Source organism: Archocentrus centrarchus, chromosome 11 (assembly GCF_007364275.1).
Source record: "Archocentrus centrarchus isolate MPI-CPG fArcCen1 chromosome 11, fArcCen1, whole genome shotgun sequence".
In the NCBI taxonomy this organism is placed as follows: Eukaryota; Metazoa; Chordata; class Actinopteri; order Cichliformes; family Cichlidae; genus Archocentrus; species Archocentrus centrarchus.
Window position 1 is genome coordinate 285,641 of NC_044356.1, and position 19,711 is coordinate 305,351.

Sequence of the window (19,711 nt, forward strand, 5' to 3'; positions counted from 1 at the left end):
TCGATTCCACCTTGGCCCAGGCCTCTCCCTCTCTCTGTGTGGAGTTTGCATGTTCTCCCCGTGCTTGCGTGGGTTTCCTCCGGGTACTCCGGTTTCCTCCCACATTCCAAAGACATGCACTTACTGGGGTTAGGTTAATTGGCTAATCTAAATTGCACATAGGTGTGAATGAGAGTGTGAATGTGAGTGTGAAAGGTTGTTCGTCTCTCTGTGTTGGCCCTGCGACAGGCTGGCAACCTGTTCAGGGTGTACCCTGCCTCTCGCCCTATGAGAGCTGGGATAGGCTCCAGCCCCCCCGCGACCCTGAACAGGATAAGCGGAAGCAAATGGATGGATGGATGGATGGAGAGAGTGCTTAAAATTTGACTTCATATCCAAGGACGTGGTTACCACAGGGTGTGCCATACCACCTGAAAGACCTCTATGCACTGGGCAGCTGTTAAAGGGCTGTTATAAGATGTTATAAGGCTAGTAAGAAACAGTTTAGGACTAAAACTCACTAAACTCCTAACAATTATGTTGTGTGTATCTTCTCTGTTTAGATAGAACATACACTCGTTAGTGGAGATTTGTATACATGACTCCCTTTAAACTTGTATGCAGAATACTGGGAAACATAACCAACAAGTGTTTTTCACCACCTTGCTCTTGCAGGGCAGTCATTTGACCTTTATAGGAAGTCTGCTATTCTCAGACTTGTACATATTTCAGGCTTACACACAATTTAATTTGTGCACACTGCAGGGTTTGGAACCCATTTTAATTATTTAGTAAAAAATACTAACTACAACTGAGTTATACGACATAGACCAGATTTTCTGAGTTTCAGATATTATGCATTAAACATCAAGTTAGTGCAGGTCACAGGCCCAATACTAAAGCACCGACTTAGTAGTAACTTAACTAAAATAACATCCACAACTGTGTAAATCTGTGCCCCTAAATCAGCACACCTCTATTACAAGAGACCAAATACACAAATCCACATGATTTGATTTACTACAGATATGTAGTAACACTGTGGTGAGAGCCTCTGTCACTGCTATGGACTTGAAGTATACGCTGACACACGCTGTGCAGCTGCTGCGTTATCAGTGGAGTTTACTTCTTTTTGTGCAGTTTTGAATTTGTTTGAAACTCATAAAGAACTGCAGTTTTAGGAAATAAACCTCAAACTGTGCCTTACAGTATCCTTGTTTTCAGTTTATAAAATCAGTGACGAGACAATGAACAGCAGACTTAGCCTTGAGTTGTTCCATCCAGAGTTCTTCTGCTGCTGGGATTTTATAATTCACTCATGAATCACATTTAAGAGGCAAAAGGATTATTTATACTGGGGCAAACTGTAAGTACATGCAGGTCAATCTACTTTAACAACATAAAGTCCTTACCTGTGAATGGTTACATGCCAGTCTTCAACACGCTACCCTACATATACAAATTCCCTTTCAGTTTGTGTCCAAGTATTCTCTATCAAACACCCTATCCATGTTTTTACATTAAGAAAATCCAGCATAAATATGTAAGTCATATTTAGCACATAGGCTTTTGGCACCTTAATTGGAAATGGGAAACTACGGGGATGTAAAACATACAAACACATCAAAATAGAAATATGTACATACAAATAATGATTTGATCTTTTGAAAATACTCCATCATTCCTTCCAGCTCAGCATTACCACTTTGAGAAGTTTTCTGTACTTCATCTGCCATCAATTCTCCCCAGTATTAGGATTTAATTTAAGCCTTTTTTTCCTGCTATGAGGTCGACCTTGTCCGGGTAACAGGATTATCCCTTCACCCTCCGCCTGTTGTTAAAGTTGCCCTGAGGAAACAATCTTGGATCAGAGTTCCTGATGTGGCCTCAGGCAGGAACTAGAATTGATCATGTGCAACACTGACCGTTTTCAGCTCGTATGTGTTTTTGTTTCTTTTTAAAGGGAGATGTGCTTTTCTTGTTCCACTTTCCAGTCAACACTTTATAGAAAATTGAATTTCTCGTCAGTAAGATTCTAAGACTGTACTGGAAAATAGCAATTCATCTTACTGTGACCTCAACTTAATCTATTTCTTTAACTCCTTATGCACCTGTGTTTGCAGGTGAGGCAGCTGACACTGGGTTTGAGGGTGGCGCACCCTGAACAGGTTAGCAGTCCTTTACAGGGCCAACACCTCAACATGTGCAAAAACAAAACCAAACTAAAGATTTTTAACTCTGTTTGGATATTTGCACTTTGACCAACTTTAATTTATATATTTGGATTTTCAGGCTGTGATACCCAAAGCCACTGCCATTTGATTAAAAAAAATATGATTACTCTTTGGCCAAACTGTGAAGGTGCAGATTTTTATCATTGCTTAAAGACACCATTTCTAAACTGATCCTCGATCAGCATCTCTGGGCAACTTCATCCTATTGTTGGCATCCATTTATTGTTGGTGTGATTTGCTTTTTTTTTTTTTTTTTTTTTTTTTGCAGTAACCATTTTGTGTCCCTTCCAACAGTATTTTCAGCCAGGGACACAAAATGGGTCAAGTTAAACCAACCTTTCTAATCTCAAAGAATCATTGGTGCTGATCGGTCATTAGTTGTTGTCTTCTTGAGCTTGACGCCTCGTTGGATAGCCACCAGAAAGTCCTCCACCTCAGCATATTCCGTCTCTTCCAGGAGCTCCGGGAGAGGTCGACGCTCCCACTCTGATGCCCGACCGCTGGGCTGCGGAGGTGGGGTAGGAGGATCTGATCCCTTGCCCATGTGCTGGGTGTCCCACGGGACAGACTTTGGTGACATTGCCCCATTGCTGCCTGGTGACAGAGGCATGGTGGCTGGGCTTAGTGGGGTCCGTGGTGTGTTGCCATCTTCTGGCACTGCTTTGCTAGGGAAACCAGGATGTTCAGGCACAGTAGGAGTCTTAACTGGGATCATGGGTGGCTTAATGGGGATGGGGCCCAAGTTGAGGCCCCCAGATGGTCGCCGTAAGTTGGGTTTGGAGGATGGTGTCCGTCTGATAGTAGCAACCCCTGGAGTGATTACAGCAGAGGGGTTGGAAGGCAGGCCAGCAGTGGAAGCAGGACGTTTCGACTGAAACATGCGGCGGTAGGACTGACTGATGTCACTGTTCCTTGGGATGGTGGAGGATTTATCAAAGTCTGAAGACTGCTGGTCCCCCTCCTGATCTGCTCCCACAGAGTAGTAGTCACAATCTGACACTATGAAGACCAGGAAGCGAGGGGATTAGAACAATAATTTAATAATGCAAATTTTGTTTGAATACAGCTGTCTGCACCGTTTGTGTAAATTCTGAATATCTGAAGCATTTCTCAGCTATTATATAAGTTTTATGTTTGTGTAGTTTTCTTTTTCTTTTCAATTCATTTTAACTTTAATTAGATTTTTTTTTCTATTTTATTGAAGTATAGAAGGTAATTGTCAGGAACATGATTTAAGAAGTTCAGAACAGGTACAACTAAAGTTTTTTGTTTGTTTTGTTTTTTAAATAAAAGCCAAAATCTTGAATGGTTACTGTTATGGATTATGTTCAGGTTTGGTTCTGGGTACACATTTCCTGTCTGGGCACAGATCTGTAGACCTGTGAAGACTTTGTATTCAGTCGGCTGCCTCCAGAGGGAAGTACAACTGCAAATATCCATATTTTAATGGTTATTTGCAGTTGTATTTCTGATTTCCTGAATAAAGTTAGAGCTAATTTAAAACTGTTATTTAAGTAAAAAAAAAAAAAAAACTCTTATTATTTAAGTAAGCTTACCCTGTGAGGGAATGGTATCCTCTGAGCAGCAGGGTGTGTTGGTCTGACTGCTGTAGCCGCTGGAGCCCTGCAGAGAGTCTCTGCTGGAGCCGTGGATGTCCAGCTGGAGGCCTCGGGCCAGAGCTCTGGCCAACTCTTCATGGGCCTCCCTGTCCACCTGTCAGACAGACACACAAATATGTAGATTATTGGTATTTTTTTGGGGGGGGGGGAATCATCTCTCCAATCAGAATGCTCCCAGTTAGTCATACGACTTTATTTCAAGGCCTTTTTTGGTCAGTGCACCAGACCTTGGGGGATGTTGAAGTGTTGCCTCCTTTGCTTCTGTTTGGCTCTTCCCCTGGTGTGGTGACATCAGCACCCTGGTGACTGCTGGGATCTGTAGTCTCCCTCCTGTCCTTGCTCCTTTTCAGGGTATTGACCATGGGCTGATCATATGGGCCTGGTTTGGCCCAGTCCTAGCCAAAAAAAAAAAAAAATCCATAGTACTGAACCATTCAATTTTTGGCTTTTATACTTTTTGATGGTGATATTCATTTTGGCCATTACCTGATAAAAAATACTTGCTGGGAAAAAGATTGTGTATATCTTGAATTGGTTCAGCACTGATTGTTTTAGGAGTTTATACAATCCAAATAGCAGCAGGAAAAAAAGGTATTTAGTTTATAAAAAAAAATTATTATCCTCTTGTTTGCATTTTGGAGCTGTAGCCAGCAAATATTTGAAACAGCTGCACTAGAGGCCCATGCAAGTAAATCAAACCATTTTTACAGACCACACCTCTGGCAAAACTTGCCTTTAAATAAAAATAGAAGCTATAATCTGAAGTACAGTGCAGCTGTGTAACTCCACAATCCAGTACAGTTGAAGTTTACAAATCAGCCAAAACATTAAAGCCACTTACAGGTAAAATGAATCATCGCTCATCTCATTTGCATCTCACTGCAAAGTTCTGCTGGGAAACCTTGGATCCTGGACTCCATGATGATTTAACTTTATTATATACCACCAAACACAAAAAAAAATCCCATGGAAGTCCCCAACTGCCTCACCCAGTAGGACAATGTGCTCAGATACAAAATCTCCTCATAAATGACTCAAAGAACATGACAAGGTCTTGATCTGGTCTTCAAACTCCCTAAATCTGAATCCAATTAGAACAGCAGAACACAGGAGCCCCAGCCAAACAACCCACAAGACCCAAATGGCCAGGCTGTCAATGTCCAGAGCCAGTCACCGCCGCAGGAAACTCCCAGTGGCCCCAATACGTTAGAGCTGTTTTGGCAGCACACAGCAGATGATTTTAATGTTTTGGCTGATTGGTATGTATGAAGTTAAGTTTTTAAACAAATTTAACAGGTGGGTTGTAGTGTCATCAATTCAGTATCTGACCAAATATGAAATCTAATCACAATCTCTCCATCTGTTCTTCAATTAAAGTTACATTTTATTGAAAAATATTTTTAAAAAGTTTACAATCTTCTAAAGTTAATGAAATCTGCTATGGCAAACTAAGAAAGGAGACTCATGAAAATGGGACAGATGGATGGACAGCCTGAAAACACAGTGCCCCTGGCTATGCCTGTCACCAGCACAGATAAGCAAGGCTCTTTAAGATTCAAGTAATTCATGCTGTTTTAAAGTTTTAAATTTTGAATCTTAAAGAGACATTTAGAAATAAGATGAACCAAAATAGCAGGTAAAATTTATCTTCATGGTGTTTGTTTTCAAACTGAGCAGAATGAAAATTAAGACTTCTACATTTACATTAAGTCAAAAAAGGGAGAAAAATAACACACAGATCAACTGAAGGAAAATGGGAGGACATTGGGGAGAATGAGGCTCAAACCTTCCAGGATGGGACTCTGGATGACGGGATCACTCCGAGCCCTGAGGGGCTAAGAGGCAGGAACTCTCCTGACAGGCCACAGCCTGAGCGAGACCACGACCATGTGGGTGAAACGGACGAACAGGAGGGCAAGGAGATGGGAGAGGTGGTGGTGGGAGAGGAGTGGGGCAAGTGTGACGGGTGGAGGTGGGTATCCTGGGATCCATGATGGTCAAAACCATTTGACAACTGAAGGCGAATGAATGAAGAATCAGAAACAATTCAAAAATTAAAGATGATGGATATGAATACAGAGTGAAAACATGACATGTGGGTGTAAAAAGGTGCTACATGCAGCAGAAGAAACCAGATGTTTAGGCAACTGTTGAAGCTTCCAGCTGATCTTCCACGAATCTGGTTTGTATCCAAGTTCCGTTTAAACTACATCACCTCAGCAGCCATTTCAATCTTAAAGAGTGAGGCCTCACCCTTCATACAGATCTAAATATCAGAGGTACCTGTTTATGGTACTGATAATTTAAGTCTGGATTTTTCTGGATAGCAAATAATTTGCCTTTTTGTCCTTTCAATCATTAAATTTTTTAATAGTTTTTGACTGACCATAACATTTTCTAAAATTTTACAAATAATTAAGAAAATGGGAATAATTTGTATTTTTGCATAAAGTTGCAGTTCTACAAAATCTGCCTCAACCAGCTACAATAGAAATGCTGCTCAAGACAAATACAATAATAATTTTCAGATTTTATTTTAATTGTGTAATTGTAGTAAATTGTAAAAGAGTAATTTTACCCTGTGATATTAATCGCTTTACTCAACCCTATAACATCTAAACAAATATAATGAAAGAAGAGTTTTGCTGTCTGGTTTATTATGATGGAATAATAATTTTAAAAAGTTCATACAATTTATCAGGGCACCCAAATACATTTCGTAAATTACCTCCACCATACACAAACACACAGCAGGTTGAGGTTAGAGCGATTGAGGTTTCCCAGGTTTAACAGTGGATTGTTGCCTCTTTCTGTTTTGAGTCTGCTTTAATAACGCATCTGAGATAAACATCAAAATCACTGAAATACTCAGATGTGTGGTCATGATTTAAACATGCTGAAAGTTTGGACGTCACATCTGAGCTACTGAAGTCCAGGGTGATAAAATAAATGTGTTTCTTTTTGATGTGAAAAGGTTAAACATGTGCATTTAAAGAGGTGACTCTGCAAACAAAGTAGCCAACAGAGCTACAAACTTGTCACAGTGACTCTGACCCAAAAATTAAATCAGACAGGGAAATATGTTGACTCAGGAGGGATAATATTAATTGAGAGAACTTCGTCTGGTGCAAAGCTCTCAGGCAGTAATACAGTAAAGTAATACAATAAACACAAGAGCACTGACCAAAGGTGATTATAATGTACAGGACAAAATTTGGCCAAATGGTGGTGTCCATTAGAGGCACACAGTTGTGGAACGCACTGCCAGCTTATATCAGGAACTGTGGCCCCTACTCTAGCTTTAAAACCTCTTTGAAACATTGGTTGAAAACTAACTGGAGGTGCACTCATATGTAGATTACTTTGTTTATTTTGTTAGGGCATCCTATCTTTACTGTAATTTTATGTTGTTTGTGTTATGTGTTACATAGGTGATGTTTGTATTATTCTCTGCTCTTTATTTTGTTGGATGTTTTCTGTTCTTACCTGCCTTAGGACAACAGATGAAAACTAGCTTTTGTGCTAACTCTGGCATATTTACATTGATGCTCATTGCTGACATGTTTATTAATATGCATTGTCCTAATTTAAAGAAAGAAAGAAAAAGAAAAAAGAAAAGAAATATTTCCAAAATGCAGGAAATTACATATTTGCCAGACTCTCCGACCTCCACGTGTTCTGCCTGTTGAGATGAAGCCTACACCCATCATTATCTGATTAAAATGAAACTCTGAGGCTGTGTGGTACTATGCACAGCTGGGTTTTTTTTAGGCAATTTTGAGCCACACTGCAGTTAACTTTAACTTTGAGAAGCACCCTAAAACTGTGGCATTAGAATGTCATTTTTGGCTTTTGGAAACTGTTCTGTTAGGTCTCGACAAACATGAGGGGAAATATACTTTGTAAGTGACTTCAGTTTGTTTTTTTGTCTCCAAAAAAAGTACTGCTGCTTCACAGCTAGAAGGTCTGGGTTCAAATCCACCATTGCCCAGGCCTCTCTGTGTGGAGTTTTGCATGTTCTCCCTGTGTCTGCGTGGGTTTCCTCCCACAGTCCAAAGACATGCAGTTACTGGGGTTAGGTTAATTGGTGACTTTATATTACCCATAGGTGTGAATAATTGTCTGTCTCTCTGTGTTGGCCCTGCGACAGGCTGGTGACCTGTACATGGTGTACCCTGCCTCTTGCCCTATGACAGCTGGGCTAGGCGCCAGCCCCCCTGCAACCCTGAACAGGATAAGCAGAAGAGAATGGATGGATGGAAAAAGTCCTTTCATCTTTCATAAAGCTGGGGTACATGGACTTCAAAGGGTTAAGTAAACTGAGAATTTCTTAAATCCATATTCTCATCCAACGTGCCAAGTACATCTAACAAACACCCTGTGCTGTTCATAATTTTCAGGTTGTCACTGTTTATTAGACTACCAATCAAATCTCTAACATTTCTTCCTCCTCAGCCAACACCAGATGATATTTTAATTATTAATGTAGTGACTTGTCAGTGTTAAACACTGAATTTAATTGGATTTGTCAAGCAACTGGAAATGTCTTAGATCAGTGGTTCTCAAATCCAGGCCTCGAGGCCCAGTGTCCTGCAGGTTTTTGATGCGTCCCTGATCCAACACACCTGAATCAAATGGCTGAATTACTTCCCCAGTATGCAGTCAAGTTCTCCAGAGTCCTGCTAATGACTTCTATATTTGACTCAGGTGTGTTGAAGCAGAGACACATCTAAAACCTGCAGGACACTGGGCCAGGAGGCCTGGATTTGAGAACCACTGTCTTAGATGCTGCTGCTTCTGTGCATTTTCAATTACAAGCTAAATCTGCTTTTTTGCTTCATGAAAGGTTTGCTTAACATCATTAACACAAAATAAAAGCTTCATGTAGCACCTTAAAACACAAAATAACAAAAACAGATCAGAGTGTGTGACACTGGTTCAACTGGTTGTACTGACCTGACCCCCACCCCCACCCCAAACACACACAAACCTAACACAGATGTTAGGTTTGTGTTGTGTTGCAACAGTATGTTGACCTGCTGTTTCCCGAAGCATGGCTTAGGGTGTGAGGGTGAGGAACAGGAAGACCCCCTCACTGACAGACTGAGAGGATGAAGTAGAGACATGACTGGAGCAGAGGCATGCAGAGCACAGAGAGAGACAAGGCAAGCATTCTGCAGAAAGCACAGAGGGAAGCCACAAAAACAGAACAGAAACAAGAACAGCAGAGGAAGCAGCAACAAACAGGTTAGTAAGAAAAACAGTTAAAGCCTAGAAAAAGCAGGAATGAACCAGTGCTGGAGAGTATTATCACACAACGCTTACATTCAAAAAGCTAACATGGATGAATACAATGCTGTGCCAATTCCTGCAAGTCAGAAAAATACTATCAGCCTCCAGTGCTACCCCTCAGCCTCTCAGCAGGGTGACATCATTTGAGTTATCGAGTTCAGTTTCAGAAAACTTGACCAATGTTTAATGTTTTAAAAGCAATGTTCAAACATAGATTTCCTTATTACTAACATTCTTTTTCTCCTCCTGTCCTCCCACAGCCCAGTGGGTGATGACAATACCCTATCAGCCTTTTTAGGCTGAGTGGTTAAAAACTATTTGAGAGCGATGCCATCAAGGGTAGGATGGATTACAAGGAATACGTCTTTACTGTTTTGTAATGAGTGAGTTTGTAACCTCCCCAACACTGATTCCAAATCAGACATCAAACAGAACAAAGCAGGAAAGTGTTAGATGAAACAGAAGCAGGTTCAGCCAGTGGAAAGAAAAGCAAACATCTGAATACAAACTGTCTTTTATTACATTTATAAACTTAAAAAAAAAAAAAGCATGATTACCAGGTCATTTTTCTTCATGTACTAAATTATTATCATAAACAAACTTAAGCTCTGTTTGAACTGTCCACTCCTCCACTCGCAGTTACATCGTCTACTAACGGGGGATCTAGTGCAGGCATTTCAGCCACTTGTACACTGATTGTTGACACTATTTCCCAATTATCTTTGCTACAAAAAACATCAACACCAACAGATAATGGGCACCTTATTATCGTATTTTTGGATATTTAATTAATGTTGCACTTAATATTTTAATATGGCGCAATGTTGCAATTAATATCTCTGCACAGCAATAAAATAAAAAATGTATGTCTGGGCACAAATGGCTTCATTTAAAATATAGCGTGGCTGAACTAGATGCGCTGCAGTGGATACAGCAAACAGCTTCTGCACCCTGTTTGTGGTGCATCTTGCCAATCAACAGCCATCTTGAAACAGCTATTTGGGCAGAATTATCAAAAGTAAACAGTAAACAAAAACTGCATGTGTGCGATCACCAGTCAAATCTAACAAAACATGCTTTGAAAAGGATCGTTCCACTTCTACTAGCATCAAACAATGACAAAATGGCTGACTGACAGGCATCATGGACTATATAGTGAACAAGTGGACAATCCCAACACCATCTGACCTTTCAGTAAATATGTAGCAATAAATAAATGATGCTTTAATGAAGCACTTACCATTTTTGTTGTGCCTTTTTAGACTGGTGAGACTTTATTATGTTTGGGTCAGAGCTATTTGATTCATAAATTAACTGATTACCAAAAAATGACAGCAGTATTTAGAAAAACTGGTGGGGAAAGTGTGAAAATGCCAAAAATAATTTTATTGGAATTCCTCCAACGTGACAGACAGAAGAAAAAAAAATGTTTACACAAAAACAAAAACACAAAATCACAGACACGCCTTTAAATTTGAACCCCCCCCCCCCCCCCCCCCCCCCCATTTTGGAAACCATCTGTCTTCACGATGTCACTGAGGTGACTCAGCAAACACACACACACACACACACACACACACACACGGCAAACATTTTCATACCTTCACTGGTTTATTTCTTGGTGTTTATTCTCAATGAGCTGATAAGTAAAAGTATTCAGCTGTGAATTTTGTTACCTGTAGGGTCTCTGGAGGCATTGGTGAAGGGGATTTGGACTGGAAGGCATCCTGGGAGATGAATCCAGAGTCATGTGAGGAGATCGAAGAGAGGCGGGCGGGTGTCTGCTGGGGCAGCATTGAGGAGGAAGAGGAGGCACGATAACGGAAGTGGGAGGTCGGGGAGTGACAGTGTGAGCCACTGGAGCGAGAGTCACTGCTGTTAACGCTGTTCAGGCTGCTGTGGGAGGAGAGAAGGAGAAAAATGAATGTTAGAAAGAAGGAAATCTGTGTTTGAACATTGCTTTTAAACTTTAAACAACAACATAATGTGTTTCTGTAACATGTTAGTCCACTACATGCTGCCAGGACAGCTTCAGGAGGATCTCAGCAGGAGAGATGGATGCCATTCTTGCAAACCATATTGCCTCATTTGGTGTTTGGATGATGTGGTAGAGGATGCTGTCCAACACATCGCCCCAAAATCTTTCATAGGTGTTAGTCTGGATTGAGATCTGGTGGCTCTAAAGACCATTCAATACTTCTGGCTTCAAAAAGCTATCAGTTAAACAGGGTCTACAGTTTTTAAATTTTAGATCATCAGATTAAAGAAGGTGTTTAATTTGTGATTTTTGTGTGCTTTTGGGTTGTTTTGCACTGTCTACATGGACATCAAGAGCCAAGCTTTAAAGACAGGCTGAAGCAGAATCCACTAAAGATGAACTATGGTGAGTAATTTAGATTTGAAGAAGTGCTGACTTCAAGAACCATAATCTTCAAATCTTCATAATCTTCTTTGTGAAAATCTGGATCAATACATTGACCGCTCTACAATCCCTTACAGCTTTAATTATTTGCTTACACAAAGAACCAACACAGGGACCAGCTCTCAGGGGCCTACATTTGAAAAGTCAGGAAAAATATCTGCTTTATCTCTCCTTTTCCCTTTCATCAGCTGAAAACATCATAATTTCAGGTATAATTTATTGTGACTTTTGTGAGTACTGAAATAATACCATCCATCCATTCTCATCCACTTATCCTGTTCAGGATTGTGGGGGGGCTGGAGCCTATTCCAGCTGTCATGGGGCAAGAGGCAGGGTACACCCTGTACAGGTCGCCAGCCTGTCGCAGGGCCAACACAGAGAGTCAGACAACCATCCACACTCCTACTCATACCTATGGGCAATTTAGAGTAGCCAAATAACCTAACCCCAGTAAGTGCATGTGTTTGGACTGTTTGGAGGAAACTGGAGTACCTGGAGGAAACCCACACAGACATGGGCAGAACATGCAAACTCCACACAGAGAGAGAGCGGCCCGGGCCAAAGGTGGAATCAAACCCAGACCTTCTGGATGTTATTCTAACTGTGAGGCAGCAGTGCTAACCACCACGCTACCTTTTCCCTTTTATCAGTGGAAAACATTATATTTCAGGTATAATTTATTGTGACTTTTGTAAGGACTGAAATAATACACGATGATAAAACAACAGTCAGTGGAACCCTGTCTTCTCTTCAATGAACCAAAACTTTCTAGAAATCAGTGATGAAAAGCTGCAGTTCCACTTATAAAACATAGGGGGGCAGCAGAGGACAGGCACCTTATTGAGATAATCATCAGTTTGCTGCAGCTACTTAACTAACCTGCACATGCTGGACTTCCTGGATACAGTGGTGCTTGGTGAAGAGGGAGGAGTTTGGTAGGACCAGGTGCACTCGGAGCCCTTCAGGTCTACAATTACCTGTAGAGAAAAAAAACTGCACTGAATCATTTCTATGATGTGAAATTATTGAGAGGGTGTTTATGTGTAGTCAGGTGAAAGGAAGGAGTGTTGACAGGCAGGGTTACCACTGACTGTAAGATCAGCAGGTAGAGTGCCTGAAGGTGCACTGAACAGCAGTGGAGAAGAAAGCGCTGAGTGTGCAGGTGACACTCTTTGATGTTTAGTCTTTACTGTTTATAAGGTGTAATTATGGACTGGGAAATTAGCTGCAAATATTTGATCAGGGTGCAACCTGGATGCATCCAGGTGGAAGGATCTAAAAACTCAGACGTTCTTTTAATCAATCTTAAAGAAGATTAAAAGTGAACACAAAACAATTTAAAATTTCAAGCTAGAATTTCAAGCCTGTGTTTGGCTTCACATCAGGTGCAAATATTCATTACTATCTGAAAAAAGAAAGAGAAAAGCCTGCAGAAAAACCTCTGTGGTATATTGAACAGACAAGAATGAAGCTGAGACACTTTAATAAGAGAGGAGAAACTGTTTGATTGTGTGGTAACATAACCCCTCACAGCAGCACAATTACCTGCTCACTGGAGGCAGGCAGCTTGTGTGGGTCCATGGTTAGTGTCTTCAGGTCGTCTGCCAGTGTCTGGAGGTGAGTGATCTCCCCCAGCATGGACATCTCCTCCTCCTGAGACACACCAACAAACGTCAGCTGCAAATTCTACAAAGAAACAACTTTGAGACTGAAACTTCACTGCAGCTACTTCAGAGGTTTGATGAGTGATCTGCAGCACAGAAGGAGTAGGAGTTGATGTTTGTCAGAGATTTACAATTTGATTACAGCTGCGGACGACCAGAAATACAGAAAGTACAAACATGCTCGGCCAGGTGATTCTTCAAAGGTTCACAGAGCTGCTGTGTGCCTCTGATTAGGACTCCCAAACATCCAGTGTATCTTTTTTCCATCTGCGTGGTTTAGATGTGTAAACAGTTTGAATGCATCACTGACCATGACGGGCCGCAGCATGGACACGAAGCAGCAGAAGCGACTCCTCTCCTCCACCAGTGCCCTCCTCACTGCCTGCTTTTCCGTCTCCTCCAGCAGCAGGTACTTATCACTGACATCCTGCATGGCACTGTCCAGCTGAGGCTGCAGGTCTCCACGGCCTGAACACAAACAGGTGACCAATTTCACCCAATGACAGCAAGCAACCTCAAACAGCCACTTGCCAACTGATCGGGGAATACATCATTGTTCCCTAGCAGCCGGTGATTACCAACTGGTCTCCAGGCCTGTGTGAATGGGGGCTAAACTTATCAACAGAACATGAAGAAACAACCATGCTATGCCAAAAACATCTATGTTTTGTTTTGAAATGATCCCAGCTGAATTTGAAATGGGGCTGGGCTGTGCTCTCATGCAATACCAATTTGTACCACAGTTTGTGCCTTTATTTAATCGGGCGAGTCATTACAAACATATTATCATTTACAGTGGGGTTATTGGTAAAAGGTAAAACTTCTTGAGGAAATGAGGTTATTGCTACAAATAAATAAACATTAAAAGAACAAAACTTGAAAAAACAGGTGGAGCCTTTCCCAGCTGCCATAAGGTGAGAGGCGGATTGTACCCTGTTGCAGGGCTCCAAAAGATAATATCAAAGTTATCTAAATCTATTCTCACAAAACTGCATGTGAGTCTGTGTGGCATTAAATAAATCAGTTCAGTCCATCTTGGCTCAGATGTACAAACTCCACATAGTGACTATGGATGGAAGAGAACCAAAGAGGAGGAAGCCTCACAGCTACAGCAGATGATCAACCAGCTGTGAAATCCAGTTCTCAGAGAACAGCCTGGTCTGAAACTACAGTCATCCAAATAATTTAAAACAATAGAACTTCCCACAAACCATTAACCACATTAAAGTATTAAACTAGTCTTTACTCTTTGGTGACAAACAACTGCTGGCAACCAACTAAAAATGCACCACACATCAATAATATTTGCCATTTTGAAATTACATCTCTGCTTTTATGAAATGTTTCTGGTTTATTTTTAAGTCTGAGCAAATATTTCAATGTTTCTTTGCTCCGAGGCTCATACTGAAGCTGTATTATACTTGACACAGAAGATTAAAGAGGATTTCATGTGTTGACATCACCATTGTGACATGGGGCGGATGAATCGGGGAGCGTATTATGGTTTAATCATATCTCCCTATGGTGACAGTAAGTGGATTTGTTAATTTACTTTGTGACACAGAGCAACACTGAGAACAGTTTTTAACATTGTTTCAGGAATTGAGGTGAACCATGGGCGTACGTTTCCCAGAGCGCTAAAGGGGACAGAGTATGTGGGGCATCTGGGAGTTTTCCCCTAAAAAAATAATTTGAGTATTAGACACTTCATTTCCTGCATTCTGGGGAATTTGTATGTTCCAATTTGTACATTTTCTACATCACTTCAGGGTGGAAATGTCTTCTCTCAGTTGAACGCATGTGTATAAGGCAACATCCCTGGTGAATCAACAGTAATTCCAAGCATGCTTTCCTCTTTTTCCCCTCTTCTGTTTACCTGAGTATCTATGAAACAGGATTTAGGACTTAGTGAAGGAACTTCAGATTTAACCCTGTGTTTTTGGTATTGTGAAGGTGGGTCATGTCATACATCATCATTACACTGCTTGACCACCTTCAGATCAACTGACCATACAATTGTCTGAAAAATAGCATCAATGTTCCTGCAAGAGTGCTCACATTTTAGTGTTCAGATAGCAAAAGTACATTTTTTAAAGACTATCTAAAGTCTTCGTTTTTTCTTGATGAGCATCAATGGGAAAGCAAGTTTAATTCAATTCAATTTTATTTATATAGTGCCAAATCACAACAAACTGTCGCCTCAAGGCGCTTTGTATTGTGGGTAAAGACCCTACAATAATACAGAGAAAACCCAACAGTCAAAAACGACCCCCTATGAGCAGCACTTGGCGACAGTGGAAAGGAAAAACTCCCTTTTAACAGGAAGAAACCTCCAGCAGAACCAGGCTCAGGGAGGGGCAGTCATCTGCCGCGACCGGTTGGGCTGAGGGGAGAGAAAAGACATGCTGTGGAAGAGAGCCAGAGATTAATATCAATTAATGATTAAATGCAGAGTGGAGTATAAACAAAGTAAATAAGGTGAATGAGAAACAGTCATTATGTGAACCCCCCAGCAGACTAGGCCTATAGCAGCATAACTAAGGGATGGTTCAGGGTCACCTGATCCAGCCCTAACTATAAGCTTTATCATAAAGGAAATTTTTAAGCCTAATCTTAAAAATAGAGAGGGTGTCTGTCTCCTGAATCCAAGCTGGAAGCTGGTTCCACAGAAGAGGCGCCTGAAAGCTGAAGGCTCTGCCTCCCATTCTACTCTTAAGTATCCTAGGAACCACAAGTAAGCCAGCAGTCTGAGAGCGAAGTGCTCTGTTGGGGTGATATGGTACTATGAGGTCTTTGAGATAAGATGGGGCCTGATTATTCAAGACCTTGTATGTGAGGAGAAGAATTTTAAATTCTATTCTAGATTTAACAGGGAGCCAATGAAGAGAAGCCAATATGGGAGAAATCTGCTCTCTCTTTCTAGTCCCTGTCAGTACTCTAGCTGCAGCATTTTGGATCAGCTGAAGGCTTTTCAGGGAGCTTTTAGGACAGCCTGATAATAATGAATTACAATAGTCCACCCTAGAAGTAATAAATGCATGAATTAGCTTTTCAGCATCACTCTGAGAAAGGATGTTTCTAATTTTAGAAATATTGCGCAAATGCAAAAAGCGGCCCTGCATATTTGTTTAATATGTGCATTGAAGGACATATCCTGGTCAAAAATGACTCCAAGATTTCTCACAGTGTTACTGGAGGCCAAAGTAATGCCATCCAGAGTAAGTATCTGGTTAGACACCATGTTTCTAAGATTTGTGGGGCCGAGAACAAGAATTTCAGTTTTATCAGTTTTATAATGAAAAGTGATGGATCTGAAATACATGCCGGTCAATTAACCATCTGAGGACATAGTCATGCTGTGCTGTAACACATGCATAAAAAGTTTGGCATCATCTTGCTGAAATAAGCAAGATGTTCCCTGAAAAGACTGCTTCTTAACAGCTTCTTGTCATCCCCGGAGAACAATTCAGTGAGCTGCACTGTTAAACTGAGTGACAAGGATCATAACCATGGACACAGGTTTACTTTGATTCAGATTGTCCTGCTGCCCTAAATACTCACTAGAGCACCAAATCTGAATTAACCCATCACAAAAATAGTCCCCCTCCAAAATCCACCATTTCTTCACTTTGACTATTTTGTCTAAGGAAAATAATGAGCCTCATTAGAAATTAAATTACTTATTTGTACATTCCTAATACAAATGTTTCCTGTAGTCTGCTTGGTGCTGAGGCCCACAGTGGGCAGAAAGCATTAAGAGACAGACCAACACATTATTACTCTGTCTTTTCATGACTCTGCTGACAATACGACATGACAGAACAGACTGAAAAATGCCTGCTGCAATTTTCTAGACCTCAAAGTGACATTCATGTCTGTGTGACAAGATCAGCTAATTTCACTACTAACTGACAATTGTTGTTTTTTCCTTCATTTTGGTGCTTTGGGGTTCAGTTTCTCCTCTTTAAAGTGATCGTTTGGTAATCTCATCTTCTGGATTTGAGGACAGACATAAACATGCAATTAAAGTTCCTCCAGTGAGATCCAAAGCTGGCTTCTGCGGTCGGGCTGATAGACGGGAGAGCATGCTGTCTCTCTGTAAGACTTTTCCAAGAACAGCCCTCAGTGATAAAAAGGAAAGAGATGGTGAAGACGTGCTTCCAGAAATGGGAATATAATACCAGGTTTCCCACGGAATTCAAACAAGATGCTTCCAGTTGAACATCACCCTTATATTCTCTGTTTATCTCACCATCTCCTCATTTTTTCCTTTTGTCTAACTCTAGACATTTCTGCATGCTTTACTTTCCCTTTTTCGTCCTGTTCTTCCTGTCCTTTCTATACCTATTTCTCCACAAGATTACAAGGCTAAATTGAGAAGTTCCACAACTCCACACATCACATAACTTTCCTGCTATGTGTGGAATTATACATAGGACACCTGATTTAAATTTGGCTAATCTTCCTTTTATGATAGTCTCCTTGTGTGCTTCTGGAAAGCTAGTGCCATCTTTCAGATCACTCTGTAGACGTCCTTCTCTGACATTTTTAACACGCACCTCAAACTTCAATTATCAACTTCCATGTTTACAATCATCAGCTTGGTTTCTATGGGTCAGGCTATGACAGAGACCAAAGGTGTAAAGTGTCTGAAGGCTGTGCATCAGATCAGTACTATGGCCAGAAGCATCTTTGTCTTGTGAGCAGTTAGGAGACAAAGTGAGAGAAGCAAGGCTGAGATGTTTTTGACATGTGCAGAGGAGGGATAGTGAATATACTGGACAAAGTATGTTGAAGATGAAGCTGCCAGGGAAGAAGAAAAAACTAGACTACAGACAAGATTAATGAATGCGTGAAGGAGGATATGCAGTTGATCTGACACAAGAGGATGCTAGGGGAGGGTGAGACAGAGGAAGATAATCTGCTGTGGTGACCCCAAAAGGGAGCAGCCAAAAGAAGAAGTACTGAACCAGTCTGAGCACTTCGCTCTCAGACTGCTGGCTTACTTGTGGTTCCTAGGATACTTAAGAGTAGAATGGGAGGCAGAGCCTTCAGCTTTCAGGCGCCTCTTCTGTGGAACCAGCTTCCAGCTTGGATTCAGGAGACAGACACCCTCTCTATTTTTAAGATTAGGCTTAAAACTTTCCTTTATGATAAAGCTTATAGTTAGGGCTGGATCAGGTGACCCTGAACCATCCCTTAGTTATGCTGCTATAGGCCTAGTCTGCTGGGGGGTTCACATAATGCACTGTTTCTCATTCACCTTATTTACTTTGTTTATACTCCACTCTGCATTTAATCATTAATTGATATTAATCTCTGGCTCTCTTCCACAGCATGTCTTTCTCTCCCCTCAGCCCAACCGGTCGCGGCAGATGCCTGCCCCTCCCTGAGCCTGGTTCTGATGGAGGTTTCTTCCTGTTAAAAGGGAGTTTTTCCTTTCCACTGTCACCAAGTGCTGCTCATAGGGGGTCGTTTTGACTGTTGGGTTTTATCTGTATTATTGTAGGGTCTTTACCCACAATACAAAGCGCCTTGAGGCGACAGTTTGTTGTGATTTGGCGCTATATAAATAAAATTGAATTGAATTGAATTGAACCATGGTGCATCCCAGCACAATAAAAAAACAAACAAAAACAAACAAACAAACAAACAAACATTATATTGTTTATTTTTTGTGAAAAGGGTGGTAAAAATGAGTACCCAGTTTTAAAAGTTGAATTTTCTTAACAAGAATACAGTATAAATGTAATATATAAAACATATCCACATATTTGAATTTAAGAGAGAAATGAACACAAATTATTGCAAACTGTCAGCTACAAGATTTTCAAATATCAGCAACTCCAGGATCCCATAAGATACTTTAATAAAATCTATAGCAGTGTATAACATCCGTTTTAAGTTCAGCACAACATGGTGATGTCTATGAGGGCACGCTGGAGCTAATTTCACATGACCCACCGCTTTAGTCAAGCCGTGGTGCATTTCCAGCTTTGTATCAACAGTTTGTCCTTCAACTTTCCTGTTTAAACTCGATCTGTTTCTGCTCCCATGCCGGCACTATAAACATAAACTGAGGTGGTTTTCCTGAATCTTTTTCTCATCATATTAACTCTTACTCATCACAGATTTCCCCACATTTTTCAGTTTTCATCAGTCCTTCACCCTCTATCATTACATTCATTTCATTCAAGCACAAGTTCCTCCTCATCCTATTTTCCTTTCTTGTAACTTCTCCATGTCCTCTCCCCTTGTGACATCCACACCAGTGCAGAGGGAGTTTCCCCTTGCGCAGTAATGACAGGCTGGGAGGACCTGAGGACTGAAGCAACTCGACCACATCTGAAGTTCCTCTGGGGTCAATCCTGGGTCCTGTTTATTTTTTCTTGAAAGCCTAATTCAAAGCTGGAAACCATCGAGTCCTTTGTTGGCAGCAACAACAAGCTTTTGTTTCCAGTCATAATAAGGCTTGTTTCAGTACGATCACTCAGACTGGAA

General features: G+C 41.0%; 1 protein-coding gene across 1 annotated transcript in view; it reads right to left on the reverse strand.

Moving 5' to 3' along the window:
• Positions 1 to 2,452: 2,452 nt before the first annotated feature.
• LOC115788647 (protein MTSS 1-like) overlaps positions 2,453 to 19,711 on the reverse strand; it is an 86,572-nt gene continuing 69,313 nt past the window's right edge. Inside the window, exons 8-15 of the mRNA XM_030741772.1 lie at positions 13,521 to 13,678; positions 13,092 to 13,199; positions 12,426 to 12,523; positions 10,801 to 11,020; positions 5,619 to 5,846; positions 4,060 to 4,227; positions 3,770 to 3,926; positions 2,453 to 3,212 (exon numbers count right to left, since the gene is read on the reverse strand). Of these exons, the coding sequence (XP_030597632.1) occupies positions 2,560 to 3,212; positions 3,770 to 3,926; positions 4,060 to 4,227; positions 5,619 to 5,846; positions 10,801 to 11,020; positions 12,426 to 12,523; positions 13,092 to 13,199; positions 13,521 to 13,678 (1,790 nt within the window). The 3' untranslated portion in view covers positions 2,453 to 2,559. The remainder of the gene's footprint in view (positions 3,213 to 3,769; positions 3,927 to 4,059; positions 4,228 to 5,618; positions 5,847 to 10,800; positions 11,021 to 12,425; positions 12,524 to 13,091; positions 13,200 to 13,520; positions 13,679 to 19,711) is intronic.